Raw genomic sequence first — 21,591 nt, 5'->3', positions numbered from 1 at the left:
CGTGCTATGCGTTCATGCTGAGAGCAGGAGTCGCTAAGCATACAGTGAGGCGTTGTAAGGCGTCGGGGCTCTTGGGTCCCTCTTCCGTTCAGAACGCGCAGCGAAGAGGAACAAAGACAGCAGCAAGAGGGCGTTCAACCAGCGCGCCCGGCGCTCGCGTTTACGGCGAGGCGTTCGTTGAGAGCGACGTTGCATAAGTGGGGCCGTCAAAAGTCGCGAACGGGATTCTCTGGATCGTCTTCAGACTCGGTTCGGCCGAAGAGTTTGGCGGCATATGACTCTACAGGCTGTAGTCGCGGGCCCGCCGCGATGTCCGGCTCGCTTTTACTTCCCCTCTCCCGCTCGCTCCGAGAAGCCGCTGCGAAACCTGCCGTTATGTTTCACGCTTTCCTTCTTACCCTCGAAAGTTTCAGAAAACTGTTGTTGTTGTGTGACTTCATGTCACAAGTACAGTGTATGTATCAGCTGCACAGAATTTTATTTAAAAAAAGGTCAATTTTATAACAACATTTCCCGATCGAGATTCTATGAAGTTATGTCTTTTTGTGATTACTAGGAACTCAGTAGCGCGAAAAATACGGCAGATAAGTAATAACCATATCCTTAATAATCCCGTAATTCGTACTTATAGAGGAAGCACTTCAATTCGAGAATTGAGGACTCAAAGTCATATTATTAACTCAACAAAAACTTCTTAAACAAAACTGTTTTGGGTGCTACAACCTACAGTACTTTGGCACTGCGGGCGGCGCCCAGTATATGGCAGAAGCGAAAGAAATATGAAATAGTGGACCAGTTACGTTGATCCCTTAATCCTCTCCATTGCGAGTGCAGACCAACAGTAGTGCGAGCTTTCGCTGGCACGTGCTTCATCGCGGCCTTTTCTTTCTTTTTTTATGGTGACGCCAAGAATCGACGCGAAGCGTGCTCTATTCTGTTCCCAATCTTGCGGTGGTACCGCAGCTTGGATAATCACGTTTGTCCGTATAGCAGCAAATTAAAACAAGGCTTTATTGATCAGAATGAAGAGAACTCGTAATTGTCATAGCATTGGCGCCCGCGCATGCGGGGAGGCAGGTAGCGTTTCTAATAGGGGGGGGGGGGGGGAATCAGCGTCACTGACAAACAATTTAATTTTCGTTTTCGTTCAGGGCTGCCCACAGACAAAATGCTGCGTGCCATAGTACCTACGACAATTTTTGTGAAGTTGTTGTTGGGCAAGATAAGAATGTCGGGCTTCAATTTTGCAAATGCAATATTGCCGCTAAAATTGGTAATTAAAACTTTATTATAAAGATATTCTTTGTTACTTGTGACGTGAGTCATGTTTTCCACGATGCCGCATTTGTATTGACTGCCAAGCCTTACAGTCCGACAGAAGATGTGCACATGGGCTTATCACACGTTATCAGTGCAGCACCCTGTGGTATTTGGCGCAGGAAAAACAGCGTGTCTATTTGCTGCATTCGCGGTCTCTGGGAAAGAAAGCGACGGAGAGGGGGACCCGGGGAACGTCCGCGGTATCCAAGGTGGCTGTGCTGGTGCTGAAACCCGGAAATTGTCGATATCCTAGCCTTCCTCGAATACATTAATGAGGGAGGGGGGGAGGGGGGGACATAAGACCTATGGGCCCCGGGTGCCAGACGACCTGGCTACGCCACTGCCAAAGAGCAGGCTTCTCAGACACGCTCTAGCGTGTCTGAGAAGCCTGCTCTTTGCGGGTTCAAACGAGGGCACTCGCAGTGTGACTTCTGCACCCGCAGAAGTCACAGAGTGGGCTATTAGCCATTTCCAGCAAAAAAAGAGTACGCATCTGAAAATGCTACTCCAAGCCTCCAAGCCATAGACAGATTAGAAGGGTGCAGCCATAATCATGGAAGGTCGGATGTAATACGGAGCTGTAAATTAAAGTCCAGGATATGGAGGCATGCACTTGTGTAGTCGGATGAATTTCATTGAACTGATGTTATGTTACGTTCAAGAATCAATGCTGCGAAGCATGGGTGACGGCGACACATCAACCATACACATATGTTTGAAGCTGAACATTTCGTGGCGGTCCACAGAGTAAGCTAGGGATTCACGATAATACGTCTTCGCTAAATGCTGTTACAAAGAAAGTACAGAAGACCTAAGTTCCAAGCCCTTGTACGCAGCAAGAACAACATTATCGCAACTGAACCCACCCGCGAATATTAGGCAGAAAATAATCAATCAGATAGTGACCGCGCCGAGGAACTTTGCTGAGATAGAAACATGACAGGTCAATGCTGTGTTTGCCAAATACTGAACGAAAGGGATAGCACCCCAATCCTGATTCAACTCATAAAGCGGAAACATTTGCACAGCTTGGAATACATTTGTAGCGCCGCTACAAATGTACAAGCACTGTTTACGCTGCTCCCACAGCTTGGAGAAGGCGTAATGAGCTCCGCGAGCACTTCCGTGTCCTTTCAAGCTGTGGCCACTGCTTCGTGTCGTCTACCCAATCGCGATGTCCGTCGAAACAAAGGCTTGCTGAGTCGCAACGGGTGTTATTCACATCCATTATAAACGCGGAAGAAACGGAGGCAGCTGAGGCAAACAATGGATGCGCCACCACGTGATCAAACATCGCCATGAAGAGGTCGCCCTGAAGATGGTTTATATGCCGCGCCCGCGAGCAGCAAACGTCACGCACAGCTGTCCAGCGATTGCACTTGCGAAGAGTCGGTAATCCGCTTGCCGCGCGCATTGTTGGTTTTGGAACAAACAGTCCACCAGCAACTGTGGCAAGTTGCGCAGGGCCACCACGCCCGGTGATGGTGTGATGCCGTTGGAGTGTGGTGCGCTACCCTTGTAATGGAAAGGTGGATTTCACCGTTACAAATACCAATGACCGTACCAGTTCAATGTTCATGTGCTCGTATGGAAACAATTGCAACAAACTTACGTAGGACTCCCTAGAATTAGCATTAGTGAAGCTCAACTGGAATTCGCTCAGGCTGGTACTTCTCTCTGCTACAACTATCGCACCGCGTGGAACAGACTGCAGTATACATTTAAGAAATGTACTGAGCCGCAACACAAACACTGAGTGCGATGTATTTTAGGAATGGCCTCAACGCGTCATTTTCTTGCACTGCAGGGAAAAAACAGGTCTCAGAGTGATCGAAGCGAAGAACAGCTTTCTTTTTCGAAAATAAAAAGTCAGTTGGAAGTCAGCGCTTGTCTACGCCTGTCTCTTTCGCCGTCCTTTATCCAAGTTTGCGCTGTTAAACGTCGTGGATTAACACCGACTTGCTCGGTAACATACCTTACTACAGTTTTTTTTCTAGCTTTTTATAGTATGTGTACATTGCACCGACAAGCGCGACAGAAAGTGTAAACGCGTTCTTAAAGCTTTGCATTCGCACTTGTGTGGCATGCGCTGTTTGCTTTGCCTGCGAAGCTTGAGGCGTGGCGTGTTGTTCCACAGATCGACAAAAGCGACTGATCCGGGAAGCCATGGAACAAATCGAGGCAGTGAGCTGCCTGCGCTTCGTGAACCGCACGACGGAGCGGAACTACGTCTTCATTGACCGCAATGACACGTGAGTAAGTGAGTGAGTGAGTGAAGAAACTTTATTGCACGTCCAACGAGGACGCGAACTCGTCGCGCACCCTGCTAGCCCCACGTCGGGACCGGCAGGTCTAGCCCACTGGCCCGGTCGCGGGCACGCCGGACAGCCAGGATTTACTTTTCTAGGGCGGGGCTACGCAGAAGCGAGTCCCACTCCTCCTTGATGAACTTGGGGTACGTCGACCTGCACTCCCAGAGCTTGTGCGCTAGCGTGGAGGTCTGCCCGCAGCGGGCGTCGTCCCGATACGTGAGTAAGAACAGCGCTGGTTCGCGAAGAAGTGCACGGTGACCAGCCAGCATTGCACGGGATTTGGGCTCATCCTGCTGCTGTAGCTTGGATGGCAGTCTTCGTATTAATAAACTTGTAATGGCAACTGATGGATGAATGAATGTTCATCTTGATGTCCGATAGCGCAAGTTTCTGGGACTCAGGCAAGCGTAATTGTATACCAAGTGTTTTAATAGCCTGTGGGAGATAACAAAACTATAGATCTTTAGCGGGATTTGTCAAAGAGGCGGATGTTCGAGGAATCAGAACGCGTAATCGACTAATTAATTACGTGTATTTACTTTATCGCACATATTGCAATTTGCGAATTGTAGCCGATGAGTTCGCAAGGCATATTCACTTGGAAATAATTGTGAGCACGACACAGATTTCAAGATGTGTACCGTGAGAACTGCGGTAACAACGCAGCGTTGTTTCACTTACTTTTTTAACAAAACGTCTTTTTATGCATTCAAGCACAAGAGTAACTGAAAATTCAGTGTATTTCATCGGGAACTTTGGGAATTAATTTTTCGAAAGTGGTGTCATCCTGAGAATTCGTTCCAAGTGGATACGCCTTGCGAATTGAGCGGTTGGAAATCCTAAATTGTAATGCACAGTGAAGTAATCAGTTAAAACTTAATTCGTGAAATTTTTTGTGCATCGCTATTTCGCAGTTGTGGTATGATACTTTACAGCTGAATAACAAATTGCATTCGTTCTTCATTACCGCTTGAGAGAGGGTTGGAGATCAGCTCAATTCAGTGACTCCTCAGGCGCTGAACAGTTAGTGCGACAGCAGCAGGATGTCACTGTTAACACAGCCATCTTCTGACGTGCAGGCCCCGTATTCACAAATAACTCTTAAGCTGGAACTCTTCGTAAGAGAAAGTTTAAGTCAATCCTGATGTCAGACGTAATGTTAGCGAAGGCGGCAGGCCACCGGAAAATATCGTCTGCAAAAGAACAGCTTCGTGAATATGAGCACAACTTCTTTGAGGTGCACACAATATCGCCTGCGATCGCTACCGTGCTACGCCCGATGACCTCCTAAATACATGCACAGCCCCTGCTGGGGCAGCCCGAACGATGCGGCCGGTAACTCCCTTGTAGTGACTGGGATCACCACATTTAATGGCGTCGTTCAGGAGCTCACTCGACACACGTCCTGCCTTTTCGAGGAGCAAAGTGCAACTGACGGTTGTGCGATGCACACCATGATATATATATATTGATACAAGGCAGAAACCATCTTTAAACATATATATATATATATATATATATATATATATATATGCATGTGTGTGTGTTGGGTTCTGCCTTGTATCAATATATATATATATATATATATATATATATATATATATATATATATATATATATATATATATATATATATATATATATATATATATATATATTGTAACGAGCAGTTCAAGGGGTTCAAGCACAACTATTTATTGTGGGCTAACTTGTGCCCGGGGAGCACATAAAAAGACGACTGCCGCGTTCCGAATAGGAGATAGGAATGGCTTCTTGTCTTTCTCTCGCAAGCGTCGCTTCACCTCTTTTTCTTGTATTCCCAGACAACGGTCACCTACGATGCGAGTGCGTGCGGCGAATGCACGTGCCATTATGTCTTCGTCGTTATAACCAATGCGCCGTGGCAAAATCAGCAAAACAGGGCGCACGAACCTGCGCGCGTTGTTTAACGATGGTTTCTGCCTTGTATCAATATATATATATATATATATATATATATATATTTCGTCCAAGCGCCTAAAAGGGACTCGGGCATCAAGAAGAAAAGGGAAGAGGACAACGAAGACTGTGCAGCGGCCATTCCTGTTGTTCGTAGCCTGCCGTTCCTGCTCTCGCACGCCTAAATGAACCCCTTTTCCCCGTGCTTGTAACAAAGTGATGGACGTGCTGGGTATCGATCCCAGTACCTCTCGCGCCATACCTTGGTGGATACGCTTTCTAAGCATCTGTGTCCGCGTTCTCGATTCCCGAGTCACGAACGCGCCATACTATCGATACGCGATCTGCGCGCCCGATCAGGCAAAAGCCTTATCGCGTGTCGCCTAACGAGCGCAAGATAAACGGGGAAGAAGTGAGTGACATGATGAAAAATCGTATAATACAAGAGTCCTCTAGTCCTTGGGCAGCTCCGGTCATACTCGTCAGAAAGAAAGACGGTAACTGGAGATTTTGCGTCGATTCTTATCGAAGATTAAACGCCGTCACTAAGAAGGATGTCTACCCGCTGCCCCGGATTGATGATGCAATTGATTGCCTTCATTCGGCCTCCTATTTTTCTTGAGTGGACCTGCGCTCAGGATATTGGCAAATTCCGATACACCCGGCAGACAAGGAGAATACAGCCTTCATAACCCCGGATGGATTATTCGAATTCAATGTGATGCCATTTTGGTTGCGCAATGTTCCCGCAACCTTTGAAAGGTTCATGGACACCATTCTGCGTGGGTTAAAATGAAACATCTGTATGTGCTATCTTGACGACGTTGTTATATTCGGGCGCACATTCAATGAGCACAACACGCGCCTGGATATTGCCCTCGACTGCATCAAGATAGCTGGCCTGGTTTTGAACTCCAAGAAATGTAAATTTCGTGACCGACAAACCCTTGTGCTGGGTCATCTTGTTGACAAAGACGGTATCCGGCCTGATCCCCTCAAGACGGCAGCTGTTGAGGCATTCATTGTACCGCAGTCAGTGAAGCAACTTCCCAGTTTTCTGGGTCTTTGCTCTTACTTTCGCCGATTTATTCCTGGTTTTGCTGACGTCGCTTATCCTCTGACAAGTCTGCTACAGAAAGACGCATGGTTTCAGTGGACACCCGAGTGCGAGTCTGAATTTCGTCAGTTGAAGTTCCTGCTAACCTCCCGACCTATTCTTCGCCACTTCAATCCTACTGCGCCGACAGAGATCCACACAAATTCTAGTGGCGTCGGTCTGGGTGCCGTCTTGGTCCAACGTTATGACGACCGTCAGCACGTGATTGCTTATGCAAGCCGCGCATTGAGAAAACCTGAACGAACCGAACAGAGCAAGAATGCCTCGCTGTAATCTTTGCAGTTCAGCGATTTCGCTCGTACTTGTACGGACGCCCATTCCTAGTCGGCACAGACCACCATTCCCTGTGCTGGCTCGTGAACCTTCGTGACCCTTGTGGTCGCCTTGCGCGCTGGGCTTTGAGGTTGCAGGAGTATAACTTCACTGTTTCCTACAAGATTGGCCGAAAACATGCTGACGCAGACTGCCTTTCTCGTATGCCGCTTACCACGACGGACTGCGACGCAGACGATCTTGATCATCTCGCCGCTTCTGTAACGCCTGCTTTTGCTGATATCGATGCGTTCAAGGCAGAAAAACGGACAGACACCAAATTGGAGCCACTCTTCACTTCCGCCCATTCAAGTGCAACAAGCAGCTACTGTCTACGTGACGCGCTCCTGTACAAAAGGAACTACTCAAGCAGGGGTGCGCGCTTCCTTTTAGTGGTGCCGCAGCGTCTCCGGCCAGCAATCCTTCAAGCTATGCACGATGACCCTACCTCCGGTCACTTAGGCAATGTGCGCACCCTTTATCGCATTCAAGAACGCTTTTACTGGCCCCGGATGCGACATTCGGTTCAGTTGTATGTCGCCGGCTGCATGCAATGCCAACGTCGGAAACGCCCAACCACTGCCCCATCTGGTCTCCTTCAACCTGTGCCGCCTCCCAGCTCACCATTTCGGCAAGTTGGAATTGATCTGTTAGGCCCTTTTCCAAAGTCATCTAAGGGGAACCGCTGGATAATTGTCTGCGCCGACTATTTCACACGCTATTGCGAGACGGCGGCTATACCATCAGCCACTGCCACCGAAGTGTCGCTCTTCTTACTTCACGCTATTGTTCTGCGACATGGACCGCCTGGTGTTATCATAAGCGACCGGGGATGTCAATTCACGGCGGATATCGTGGAAGAGCTTGTGCGTTTATGTAACTCGCACCTCAGGCACTCGACGCCGTATCATCCGCAAACGAACGGCCTCACTGAGCGCACTAATCGAACAATCACCAATATGCTTTCCATGTATGTTGCGTCCGATCACAAGAACTGGGATGAAGTTCTACCGTTTATTACTTACGCCTACAACACCGCCAAGCACGAGACAACCGGCTACAACCCCTTCTTCCTTCTATATGCTCGGCCGCCCCGGTATATGCTCGACACTGTCCTCCCTTTTTATCACCACGACAATCCTACGGTCGCCGATACGCTGTGCCTCGCTGAAGAGGCTCGGAGACTTGCGCGTCTGTGGACTTTGGCATCACAAGAAAACTCCAAAGCCCGCTACGACGCACGACATCGGCCTGTTACATATCACCCTGGTGATCTCGTTTGGCTTTGGAGTCCCACAAGGAAGCGCGGTTTGTGCCAAAAGCTGCGGGCAAACTACGATGGACCGTATATTGTCATCGACAAAGTCAGCGAAGTGAACTATAACTATGTCGATGACAAAGTCAGCGAAGTGAACGTTCCGTGCCAAGGCCGTGCCACGGCCGAAACGTTACAACATTAAAAATTGAATTTTCGTAAGTGTGCTCCTTCGTTTCTTCAACTATCTATGCACCGGACCTACAGAACATTTCCTTGATATATATATATATATATATATATATATATATATATATATATATATATATATAGTAATGCCATTAGAGGAGCACTATAGCGGGTTTAAGCCGGCTGACGTGCACTATCTCACGACCACGATGCCGCACCTGGTCAGATGGAGTCACAGGTTCGACCGCATATTTTACAGGAGATGTACAGTTGATGATCCGTTAGGGTCTGTGGTATTGATGCAACAGCTTAGAGGAAAGACCGGGAACGTGAGGCGCAATCCATAAGCAAACGAGGTAGCCGATACGGAAAGTGGTAAGGCTCAGGTCGTGGTCATGCCGATTCTGTTGGTTAGCTTGACCATCCGTCGTGAAGGTGCAGGCAAGTTGTCGGCGTTCTTCAGCATACTTGGCTACTCTTGATACGGGCCTACATTCGGAGGCGTCGGATTGGTAAGGCAATACTGCCGAGCGTACACAAGGGTTCTCGTCCATACAACAAAAAGAACGGGGAGAAACCCGTGGTCACTTGAGTCGCGGCATTGTAAGCGTAGATTACAAAGGGGAGAACCATGTTCCAGGTGGAATGGTCGGACGCGATGTATGTAGTGAGCATGTTGCCAAGAGTGCGATTGAAGCGCTCAGTTAATCTATTGGTTTGAGGATGGTACGTGGTAGATGTGCGGTGGCTGACGTGGCACTTGGCAAGCAGGGCTTCAACCACTTGGGAACGAAAGACACGCCCTCTGTCACTGAGGAGTTCTCGAGGAGCGCCATGTCGAAGCACGAAATTGCAAAAGATGAAGAAATCAACCTCGCGTGCGGTAGCGGCAGGAAGGGTGGCTGTCTCAACATATCGGGGGAAATGGTCAACATCAACGATTATCCATCGGTTTCCAGACGCAGTGCTAAAGGTCGATGCCGACGCGATCGAAAGGCCGCGCTGGACAAGGTAAGGGCTGAAGAGCGCCGCTCGAGCGTCGCGGAGGAACCTTGCGTTGTTGGCAGGCTTTGCAGGCACATATAAACTTCAGGACAAAGCACATACCGGGCAGGAGCGTTGGCGCAATCTTGCGTAAGTTTTCCGCACGCCTGCGCTGTGGGGGTCGGCATGAAAAGCTGCGCAGGTGTCGGAGCGCACGTGACGACGTGTTACGAGACGCCACTTGCGCCCATCCGGTATGCAGTGGCGACGGTGGAGCGGGTTGGTCTCGCACGGCGAAGGGAGAGACTTGACGGCGGAGCGCGCGGGAGGGCGGGATGGTGGTTGAATCCGACGAAACGTCGGGCATGGTAGCAATCCACGGGTCCTTTCGTTGCTCCGAATGCATGGACTCAGCGTTGAGTTCTGAGAGAGCGGTGTATTGTGCCGGGAGAGACGCTGTATCGCGGGGTAGAGGAGAGCGAGAAAGGGCGTCAGCGTCAGAGTGCTCATGGCCAGGCTTGTACACCACTTGTATATTATACTCTTGTAGCCGCAGGGCCAAGCGACCGATGTGGCCCGAGGGGTCTTTCGTATTTGACAACCAGCAAAGAGCGTGGTGGTCCATGATGACTTAAAAGGGTCGTTCATAAAGCTAGGGTTGGAAATTCCGAAGAACCCATACTGTAGCCAGGCACTCTTTCTCAGTGGTTGAGTAGTTGGTCCCGACCTTCGTGAGAGTTCGGCTCGCCTAGACGACAGCATACTCGTCATAGCCAGGCTTGCGTTGCGCTAGCACCGCACCAAGGCCCACGCTGATGGCACTACCGTAGGCACCTGTGGATCGTAGTGCCGGGTATAGGAGCAGATTTGAATAGGCCGTGTAGTGTCTGGAATGTGTCATCACATTCAGGTGACCAGATAGACATGTCGGTGCGAACGGTGAGAAGGCGTGAAAAAGCAGCGATAATGGCCGCGAAATTGCGCAAAAATCAAAGAAAATAAGAACAAAGGCCGATGAAGATCCGGAGGTTCTTCAGTGACGTCGGTTTAAGAAATTCGGCAACAGCTCGAAGTTTCGCAGGATTGGGGAGAACGCCGTCATTGGAAATGACGTGGCCCAAGATTGTTAAGTTGCGAGTCTCAAAGCGGAACTTTTTGATATTCATCTGAAGACCAATGTTCCCTGTACGTGTCAAAACTTGGTGGAGACGATAGAGGTGCGTCGAGAAATCTGAAGAAAACACGACGATGTCATCAAGAGAGACGTTTCGTTTGAGACCGCGATGTATGTTAGCCATCATGCGCTCGAAAGTTGCGGGCGCATTGCAGAGTCCGAATGGCATGACGTTAAATTCATATAGCCCATCAGGGGTGACAAACGCTGCCTTAAAGCGATAACAGGTGGCCATGGGAACTTGCCAGTAACGAGACAGCAAGTCCAATGACGAGAAGTACTCGGCGCCTTGTAAATTATCATGTGCGTCGTCAATTCGGGGCAAAGGGCAGACGTCCTTTCGTGTTACTTTGTTGAGACGGTGGTAATCGAAATATACTCCAATAGAACCATCCTTTTTACGCGCTTTCACAACTGCAGAAGGCCGCGGACTGCGGGATGCTTGAATGGCGCCACGCTGGAGCGTATTGACACGTGTACTTATCTTTATCGACCGACCACGTTTGGCCTCCTAACAAATGTTATCGCACAGCGCGGGACGCGCCTGCATGTATCTCAAGTTTCTGGAACGTTATCGATGCTTCTATCCGCTGTCTGTTGTCGCCGAACCTTGTGTTATCTGATTTCATCGCGTGACGCGAATGGTGTAGAAAATTGTGGAAGGCACGTGGGTCCCAACGATTAGTCTCAAATATTCGACGGCTGCTGTCATAGAGTTTCTCACTACATTACATAGAGGTAAATCTGGTGCTGCTGCGCTGTGGTATGCATGGGAATGCCGGTATATTGTGGATTCGGATTGGCGTCGTCCTCTCAGAGACAGGACACCTTGAAGACGCGCTTGGCAAGTACCGTTCCGTCTGTCACAATGATTCATCTTCTACTAGGAAAGCACGTGAAAAGCTGTTTTAGCTTTATTATTACGCGAAAACATGTTTTGTTTAACTATGAGAACTTGTTATAGCGTATACGATTATATGTTACGTAAAAAGTATCAGCGGGCCGCTAAAGTTGGAGGACAGACGACAAGGTTCGCGTTTGCTTTGAAACAGTTAGTCGTCTGTTCTTGCTTTTCTTCGCTTGGTCCTGCATTGTGGGTGAGTAAAGATGTAATATGCGTGAATGGAAACATTTTATGAACATTTTACTTTGAGAACGCGTTTTTTGCGTAGCCATATCCACGTTTCAGACGAAGCCTCTTACAACACCAGCCAACACGAGCCTCGCAGACACATATACCGTCATTCCCATGACGGCACGGTGCCCCCTTAAGAAACTCCCATAGACGGTGGCGCTAGATTTCCCTCTAGGTGTTATAGTGAGAAACTCTATGGCTGCTGTATAAAAGACGACGCTCTTGACCCGCTGATAAGATTTTCGACAATCGCCGACCGTGTTCGCCGCTATCGTTGTGCTATAAGTGTAGCCTGTTTTGTGGGCAAAGGTTCGCCCAATAAAAGTTAGTTTTGGCGTTCACGGTATTGCTACTGTGTTCTTCAGCGTCACCAGCACGTGAAAATGTCATTCACTTGGTCGTTGATTACACGACGCCCCGCCGCTGAGACGCGATAGGGACGTTGTCTGAGGGGAGGCTGGGACCCGGTGTCGATGTGGTTGGAAGCACTGTCCGTACGACAGAACACGTGTCCCATACAGTCGAAGGAATAGCGGAAACTATCCAGGAGAGACATGTCGCTTGCAGTTTTCAAGGAGAAGGTTGGCGTCAACGCATGAATCAGACCTCGGTCAGTTGGGAGCTCTTCGGAAATGTGTCACGGCGTCGAGCAAAAGTCCAGAAGAGGAGCCCGGCCCATCCAAACACTCAGATATGTCAATGGACTCGACAGAGCCGAGGGGCTCGTCGCGAAGGAGAGTGAGCGTGTATGCGAATGGGGCTGTGCACTAGCATAATTGTTTTACCCCCGCCTACGTCAAGAACAGCGAATGGAAGTGGTAGAGGTTTGCGGTGAAGAAAAGTAGATGAGTGCGTGAACCGTACCTGGGCGTCGGGCGCAGATGGACGAAACAAAAGGACTGGTGCTGAAGTGCTTGGCGGCAGATCAGTATCGGCGGCGACAATAATCTTTACAGGGGCGGGAGAGGCGGCCGGCAGAATGTTGTTAAGTACAGACAGAGCAATTTCGGTGCGGGCGCAGTCAATGATGGCTCTTTGGCGCGAGAGAAAATCCCATCACAGGATGACATCACAAGAACAGGAAGGCAGCACAACGAACTCAATCGTGTAAAGTTGGTCCTGAATGACAATCCTAGCGGTGCATGCGGCTGAAGGTTCGATGGGCTCCGTTTTGGTAGTACGAAGTACAAAGCCAGAAAGTGATGTGGTGAGCTTCCTGACCTTACGGCAAAGAGCCTCACGTATGACGGAAATGGCTGCGCCCGTGTCGACATGTGTGAATGTAGGGACTCCTTCAACATGTATTTCTATATCGTTTTGCGGCGATACCGGAGGTCTTGGGCATTTCGACAAGCGTGCAGCTCTAGCCTCCGAAGCTGCAGCACGTTGGAAGCTCGTTGGAAGACGGTCGACGTGCTCAGTAGCACGTACCCACACGAATGGCCCCCGCCATATTCTGAAGATAAATTCTCCTTTACTGACTTCACATGGGTTTGGCGTATCTAAGGTCTGGGTATCCCATCACCAATTCCAGAAAAAAAACACTCTTTGACTCCTTCAAGCGTCGAAGCGAATCGAAGAACTTATCAAAATGTAGATCTCAACGAAACGAGAGTACACGAATAGTCGTAGCGGTACGGGCGTAACTAGTACCAACGTAGTCGAGATTGAACCACATTGCACTATTGTGATGAGTGACAGCTGGGGCTATGATGCGTTGAAAATACATGTGAAGAAGACGAAGATGACGAGGCCGGTCGGTTAAGCGAAGTGGGAGTGGACGCGGGATGCGCGAAGCTGGTGAAGTGCGAGATGAGTCATAGAAAAAGGAGGGGAAGGCGGATGAGCTGGCATTGCGGATGTGGAGCCGGGAAGACGTATCTCCAGCTGTGCTCTGGCGACGGGTAGCGGCAGCTTTAAGGACCTCGGACCAGAGAGTCCGAGAGTTGGCCGGCGACAGCTCCCGAGTCCCGACTACGTCGCCGTAGCTGTGCTTAGCGGCCCCCTCCAGCCCCAAGATGCCGCAACCGGCCACTGTCCCGTGCCACAGAGGCCTGGCCATGTCAGAGACCCGACGCACTAGCGACAACAACCACGTCCGGCGCCACGTGCGTCTCGGGTGCACTGCCGCCAGGGAGAAAACCAGCTCCGTCAAGCTACAACGTCTTGTGGTGCCACGTCGTGACGGCCAGGCTGTTTTGCTTGCCTCATAAGGAATCGAGACTACAGTGTAAGTGTTGGTTGGTTGTGTATGAATAACTGGGTTATACATTTGGCATGTGTTTACACAGTCATTGTTCCTTGTCGTTTTTTTGTCTTACTCGTTTTTGCGTTCTAAACGTTTTCTATCATCTGTACGTGGTGTGCTGTCTGTCACTAGGTACACCTAAATTCGTGACAAACATAAGGTCCCGATCTCCGCGATTGGGCCCCGTGGCCTTTTTGTGAAAAAGAAGTAAACGATCAACAGCAGTCGGCACTAAAGAAGACGAGGTAGACATATTTGCTGTTGCAATACGATACGAATAAGATACAAAATGAGGGAATAATGAACACGAAATAGAGACAGGATAGAGAGATATAATACACATTTATTTGTCGAATCACTTGAACTACCATATACCTCATTCTTGTCTTTTGCATCGTTGACACTTGGTTGACCTTATTTTAGGCTGTGCTACCTTCGCAATCGGCCCCCATTTTAAAGCAAGGCTCCTATTGGGAAGCAGGGTTTGGGTACGGGCTAGTTGGTATTCCATTGTTTCAAACAACACTTACAGCGCGCACATAGACAGGGACCAAAAGAACGACGAAGACAAGTCCTATTAGGAACCCTCCCGGACTTTCGTGACTGTTGCTGCTGCTGAGTGCGGCTACTCTCTTGCCAAATAGATCACGCGTAAAAAAAATTAATTAGGTGTCCGATGCAGAGATCGAAGCTTGATGCTCTGCCATTAGGCGTGTCCTTCTATTGTGCTGCCATTTTGGGGATAATGATGATGATGAATATTACGGCATATGCGTTAAACGGAGAATTCGTGAAGAAGCGGGTTGCACATGCCAAAAAAAAAAATAAGAAGAAATGAAGGAATGCAAGGCAATGTCAGAGTTGTCAGATACTGTAGCGCAATGGAACAAAGAATGCTTGGCATAACTTTAAGAGACAGGAAGAGCTTGGATCAGAGAACAAGCGGGTATAGCCGATATTCTAATTGACATTAAGAGAAAAAATGGAGCTGGGAAGGTCATGTAATGCGCAGGTTAGATAACCGTTGTACTATTATGGTTACAGAATGGGTACCAAGAGAAGGAAAGCGTAGTTGAGGACGGCAGAAGACTAGGTGGGGCGATGAAATTAGGAAATTCGCGGGCACTACTTGGAATTGGCTGGCGCTGGACAGAGGTAATTGGAGATCGCAGGGAGAGGCCTTCGTCTTGCAGTGGGCATAAAATAGGCTGCTGCTGCTGATGATGATGATAAATACTCTTTAACGGAAGAAAAAGCAACGTTAGTTTCCTGGGGTACTTCTCAAAACTTACGTTAAATAAAATCAGTTGCACTACACGTCAGAGAGAAACTCATAGAGCAGAGAGCAGCACAACATCAAGGCCACTACGCCACAATGGCGCGTGGATATCTAGATAGCCGGAAGGAATTCTGGTCTGAGTATGCTGCGAATGTCATTCGCGTTAATAAGGGCCATTTTTATTTATATTACGTGCGCAGGTGCGGATCGTACGTAGGCCGCAAGGGAGGCCGCCAAAATTTGTCCCTGGGGCTTGGCTGCATGCAGATTGGCTCGGTGATGCACGAGCTGCTGCACGTGGTCGGCTTCCACCACGAGCACTCGCGCTCCGACAGGGACGAGTACATCGACGTCTTCCTGGACAACGTAGAGCCGGGTACAGGCTTCCTCACGAAAGCTGTCATACTGTCGTTCTGCGGAAGCTCGAGCTCCGTAGCCTCTATGGGAATAGAAACATTGCTTTTCTCAACGACCAATGCATCGAATGTAATGCGGTGTAAAGCTTAATGCGTTTTACGAGAAAACCTTTAATCTAGCGACTTAAACAAGTAGATCTTGTATTTAGGTGCTTAAATTTTGGAAGATCTGTCGAAGATCGCAACAAGTCAGGTAACAAGTTTTAAACTCTGTGCCTGCGCAATATTAAACGGCATTACAATTGTGTAAACTACGCCTATTATCTAATGTACAGTGCTCTGATATATAACACACATTTCAGAGTAGGAATTCTGCATGACCTTCGTGAGCGCTGTAAGAATTTGAAATGGACTGTAAATTAGAGCCTTGCCAGCATTCGAAACTTCCGAATAATAAATCGAGTAACGTACTATTCGGCTTGGCCTTGGAATCGAATAGTCACCATTCGTAAAATCGAATATTTTTCGAATATACCTCTCAAATATTTTAAAATGTCAACTGTGGGCAATCGAGCATGAAACTGGAGCAAAAGTACGATCACTGTCGTTTCTTGAGAAACATGATAAATTACGTAGTAGCGCCGACCAAGTAGCTCACGGAACCAGACTTAATCGGATTTATAGCGATCACTGGCACTCTCCGAATAATCCTCTATATGAGATCAAACTGCTTAGTTATTTCTAATGCTTCACCTGTGCACTTTCATAAACGACGCATTACGACGTGCAGTGTAATTACATAAACTTGCTAACGCTAGGAATAATGTGATGTGAGCGACGTGTTACATGAATTGGGGAAATGGCGGTTCGATATTTGAAAACTACTGGAAAGGTATTTCATTTGATTCGTCTCGGTTCGCGTACCCCTACTCTAAACACATATATTGTATTCGTACGATTTAAGTGCTCTAACAAATGTAGTTTGCGAAACTACGATATCTCTAATTGGCGCACAGTTACGGATTTTGAAAATCCGTGCTTCTATTTTTCAGAACTTACCAATTTACGCAATTTTAGTAAAAAGTACGAGAGCATAAGTCATAATGCTCTTTCCTACAGTTATCCGAATTTAACTTTTGCTCTCCCATGCAAGAACTTTCATCCGAAGGGGTCCAACCGTTTCTTTATGAGAGCATATTTGTGCGTTTCACTCGCATTTTGAGAAGGAAACCAGGGTTGGCCCAGAGCTCCGCAGTGTTCAGCGGGAGGCCCGTCAGGCGCCGGCTGCGAATTTTATCTCGATGTTCCTCCAGTATCGGGAGGGGAGAATAAAGCTAGTCAATTAATTATTTCATTCATTCAGTAATTGCGACTCCTTCAATACTGAGTACTACTCAGGTATACGCCGGACAACTGTGCTCTTGAGCACAAGTTTGCAGGTTTGAGTAACGACGAGCGGACTTATTTGCTGGTGCCAAAACTTCCGTGCAGGGATCTTTTTATGCAGGTGAATGGCAACGAAAATTTAGAGGTACCTGCAACTGTCGTAATTAATGTATGCCTTCAGCGTGGTGAATTCAACGAATTGTTATTAGGAGACAAGGGAGTTACTGTAAAGTAATCCTCTTTTATTGAATGACAGGGTATTTGTCTCAATGTTACCTTCATTTCATGCGTATATATATATATATATATATATATATATATATATATAGAGAGAGAGAGAGAGAGAGCCACGCTGTTTTATTTTGTATTTCACTTTCTTTAAACGCCGGGAAAAATTACCATGCAGCATGTACGTTGCCGCAACTAATTGAATCGGTCGTTTTGAAATGCCCTCTACAACATAGGTAAAAAACACTTGGCCCTAAAGGAAATATTCAAAAATATGGATAATTGATCTTAATTAACTAATTAAGCGCAATATAAGAAAATATCGCAAGGAATGCCTCATGACGGCGCACCATATGTCGTTGGTTTCATTCAGCTGCGGTTAACGACTTTTTAAAAGTACTTGGTTAAAGTTTTTTTTTTAATTTTCTTTATTTCCCTTCTCCCACTCTTTTCATGCGTGTGATTTTTTTAAAGATCTTCATGTCTCCCCTTACCCCTTCCCCAGTGCAAGGTAGAAACTTACTGCCTTTCTCATCTCTTTTATATACCTCTCTCACTCTCTTTGGTTACATGACACACCCTGTGCATATATATATATATATATATATATATATATATATATATATATTCATCAGTAAGAATCCTACAGTTAACAGACGCAGCTGCGCGCAGCATGAACACGTTACTTAATTCGTACTGCATTGGCTATACTGCAGGTACAGTTTTGTATATAACACGCTATGCTCCCTAACTATTGGCTTTGTTCTATAATTATTTGCCGCTTCGTAGAACGAATGAGTCCATTTGTGTGCCGGTCCGCACTGCGTGAAGAATATCATTTTGACATATGTTCCCCGTGAAACGGCTCAATGTGTTTGCTCGTGCAGGGCGACAGCACAACTTTCGCAAGATGCAACCCTTTGAGCATCGGCTGCTCTCGCCCTTTGACTTGGACTCGATAATGCTGTACGGCTCGGAGTTCTTTGCGCGTGCCCCGGGCCTCTTCACCTTGCTGGCCAAGGACGGCAGTCGTCTCGAAGCGGTCTTCAACAAACGGCGAATCAGCGACAGCGACATCCGTCGCATTCGGATGCTATACCGCTGTTGAAAGCTTCGGCATGCCTTTAGACTCCCATAAACTTATTCATTCTTTAAGCTTACTATCGAAACCGTACAGAATTTTCTCATGCAGGGCGCAAGAAATATGCAGCATGAAACAATAGTCAGTTAAAAACCATGCAGTACAATCATGCAGTAGCACTAGTGTGGTATCGTGTATCGACCGTCTTAGGGTTTAGCGTCAAGTTGGAGATACGTCTTAAGGTGTCATTATTTCTTCTAATTTCGATCGCGTAATGTTGTGGTGAAATTGGTTCGTAGATATTAGGCATTAGCAAATTGAGCTTTTTAAATAGAGGACTGGTGTAAGGGTAATAAGGCAAATCTAGGATACAATGTATGGCCTTTTTTTCGTATCTTATGCCGTGCAGTATCATTAAAGGACGTTGCCGTACTCCAGACAAGATAGCAAAGGTTTATATAAAATAGGAACAGATATTTGTACGTGTACAAGATAAAATAAATGTTTTTTCTAACAAAGAAGAAACGCGACCTGCAAACTTTTCCATTCTTCCGACACAGCCTGCCGATTACCATTTTCTCATAAGAATTCTACAACATGTGTTGCTTGAACACAATGCCGAGACATTCGACACAATTATTAGTTGGTATGACGGAGTCATTAAGCTCCAGTGGTGCACATGTCCCAATATTTTGATTTGTTAGCCTAAAAACTACCTTTGTTTTGTTAACAAATAGGGTTAATGAATTCGCGAAACTCCAGGACCACAGTTTTGTTTCCTTTGAGCATGACAGCTGTAGGACTCTCCCTAGTGCCGAGTATAGCTTTGTCGTTTGCATATGCAATAAATTAGCGTCTTTCTCGATACTAAGTCATTATTAAACACGTAAAGAAAAGCGAATGTCCCAAAAATACTTCTTTGTGGCATCTATGCACGAAGCGCTTTTAAATCGTGTGCGTGACTATACTATTTATAACTACTTGCTGCATGCGATATTGAGGATACGATCCAGTTATATTATGATGCCCCCAACGCTGCATTAAGATTTAAATTTTTGTTATAGGGTAGTATGATTTACGCAATCAAACGCTTTGGAGTCATCCACAAAAACGCCTAAAGTACGTAGCTGGCGTTCCAAGCAATCCAATATTTCCTTCTGCGGCAGGAAGGCAGTCTCAGTTCACTGACTTTTCACAAATCCAAACTGCATGTTCGTCATTAATTTATGTTTGATTATAAAGCATGTGACGCTCTGAAAAAAATTTTCAGCACAGCGATACAATTTCGAACGGGTGAGGTGGGTTTTCACCGCAAGAATTAGAAAACGACGACGAAGGCGGGCATCGTGATTAAGGAAAAAAAGTAGAAAAGAATGTATTCACTTCATTGGTACATGGTTGTGACCCTATCCGAGTGTCGAGCGGTTCTGATTACCACGGGGGACAGCACGGCCTTAAATAAACCCGTGCGGTCTTGCGGTTGTCGATGTCTTCTTCGAAAACTTGGGGAGTCTGTGGAAGTATCAGTGCCTTTGTCAGGCTCTGCAGTCGAAGAGCTCTTGCCCTTCGGGTTTTCTTCTCTTCGTACCTTGTTTTGTGTCTGCTCAGGGAATAAAGAGGTGAAGCTTTTTCGGGGAAGAGGGCAATTATCTCGTAATGGGAACGCACGCCTGATCGTTTCATAAGCCTGGAGAACGCTTGACAGGTCGTTCTCCAGGCTTATCCTGAAAGCCTTTTCTGCGAAGAGGCAATTTATCTTGTCATGAGGACGTACGCCTGAATGCTTCCCACACTTGACAGGTCGATTATAACAACAGATATCGCCTTAGAGTTGATTAATTCATTCTTTCCACCCTGCTCGCGTAAAACTATAACTTTAGCGACCTGAAGTTATTTCGAAAACTGCCACCAGACACCAAAAAAAAAAAAACAGGTTAAAAATAAGTGCGAACGCTTGGGAGATTACGTCTAGTTCATAGTGTGCTGGTCTGATTTCAAATCCGCCAACGTCGCAACATTACCTATTTTTTATAGGCATAAAAATATCAATTTTTTTTATCTTCGGAGCTAGAAATGAAGATTGATTAGCCCTAGAGCTAAAATAACGCAAAACCATCATCCTCTGTCACCGTTTCATAATTGCCATCCCATTGTCGTTTTGCTGTCATCGTTATACCGCTTTCGGCATCGACATCGTTCCATCACCGTCACTTCGTCGTCGTCAAACAGTCGGCATTATGTTGTCGTGGTCATGACTGACCCTGATGACAAAATGCCATAACAATGTGAGTTAATCTCGGAGAAAATGTATGTCCCTTACAGATTTGAAGCAATGGAAATCGCAGATTGACCCCTACAGATAAAAAAATTGGCACTCGGCAATGCGTGACGTTTATGTAGTGTAAAGCATTCATGATTTGTAGAGAACGGGTGTACGAGTGACGTAAACGTTATTTAGCGAACGGTTATGGGGAAATTATATGCTGTACTGTTACCAGGGATAAAAATGACGGTGGATTCATCGTTTGGGGATGATTGACTACGGTAATGCGATTACCATTTTGTCTTACTATAGGTGTTCAAGTAGGGCTTACACGTGACGAATTCTTGTCATGGTGAAACTAACGAGAAAGAGACAGAATTGTATGATATGTTCAAGTGCACAGTGTTTATTTTTACAAGTTCAAGTTGTTTTCTTCGGGCAGGGCATGGCGGACAGCATCGCCCGATCCTACTTGCGGACTGGGACTCCTTCGTGCTCCTACAGCTGCTAGCAGCAGTGGCCATTTGGTTTTAACGGCCCAAGTTACCCAGTGACACACTCATGTTAGCGTAAAAAAAAGGCTTACTGAAGAACGGCGCACAACCATTAACCGAAATTGGGGTGAGCGATGTTCATACAGGAGCGGCACACACCCAGCGAAGCACACCCAGTGTCCCGATTAACACCAGGGAAGTGGTGTAGTGTGCAGTGTGGCGCATGCCTAGTTTCACACACCCAGTGATCCACGTGGAGAAAAGGGAGCTTGGCTGCAGAGCCGCACACAACCAGCGGCGCGTATCGGTAACACCGAGCTGGCGCGCAGCGGGCCAAGCCGCAAGCGGCACACCCTCACACGCCAAGCTTGCCCGGCTGCCGTTTCCGAACCCGCTTGCCTCGTCGCAGCTGGCGAGAATATGGTTAGCAACGTCGCAGGTAGGCTGCCCCGGGAAAGTGCGGGAAGTACCATAAGAATGATAATCGCATTAATAAGTAAGATATTTAATAGCTATGCTT

The 21,591-nt window shown here is 47.2% G+C and overlaps 1 protein-coding gene across 1 annotated transcript in view; it reads left to right on the top strand.

The window, feature by feature from the left end:
- LOC142590662 (astacin-like metalloprotease toxin 5) overlaps nucleotides 1-19,896 on the top strand; it is a 34,408-nt gene extending 14,512 nt beyond the window's left edge. Inside the window, exons 4-6 of the mRNA XM_075703048.1 lie at nucleotides 3,458-3,572; nucleotides 15,464-15,639; nucleotides 18,121-19,896. Coding sequence (XP_075559163.1) covers nucleotides 3,458-3,572; nucleotides 15,464-15,639; nucleotides 18,121-18,341 — 512 coding nt within the window. The 3' untranslated portion in view covers nucleotides 18,342-19,896. The remainder of the gene's footprint in view (nucleotides 1-3,457; nucleotides 3,573-15,463; nucleotides 15,640-18,120) is intronic.
- Nucleotides 19,897-21,591: the final 1,695 nt, after the last annotated feature.

The sequence above is a fragment of the Dermacentor variabilis genome, chromosome 8 (assembly GCF_050947875.1).
Source record: "Dermacentor variabilis isolate Ectoservices chromosome 8, ASM5094787v1, whole genome shotgun sequence".
Lineage (NCBI taxonomy): Eukaryota > Metazoa > Arthropoda > Arachnida > Ixodida > Ixodidae > Dermacentor > Dermacentor variabilis.
Note: the sequence above shows the minus strand (reverse complement) of the source record. Positions and strands in the feature narration are given on the sequence as shown.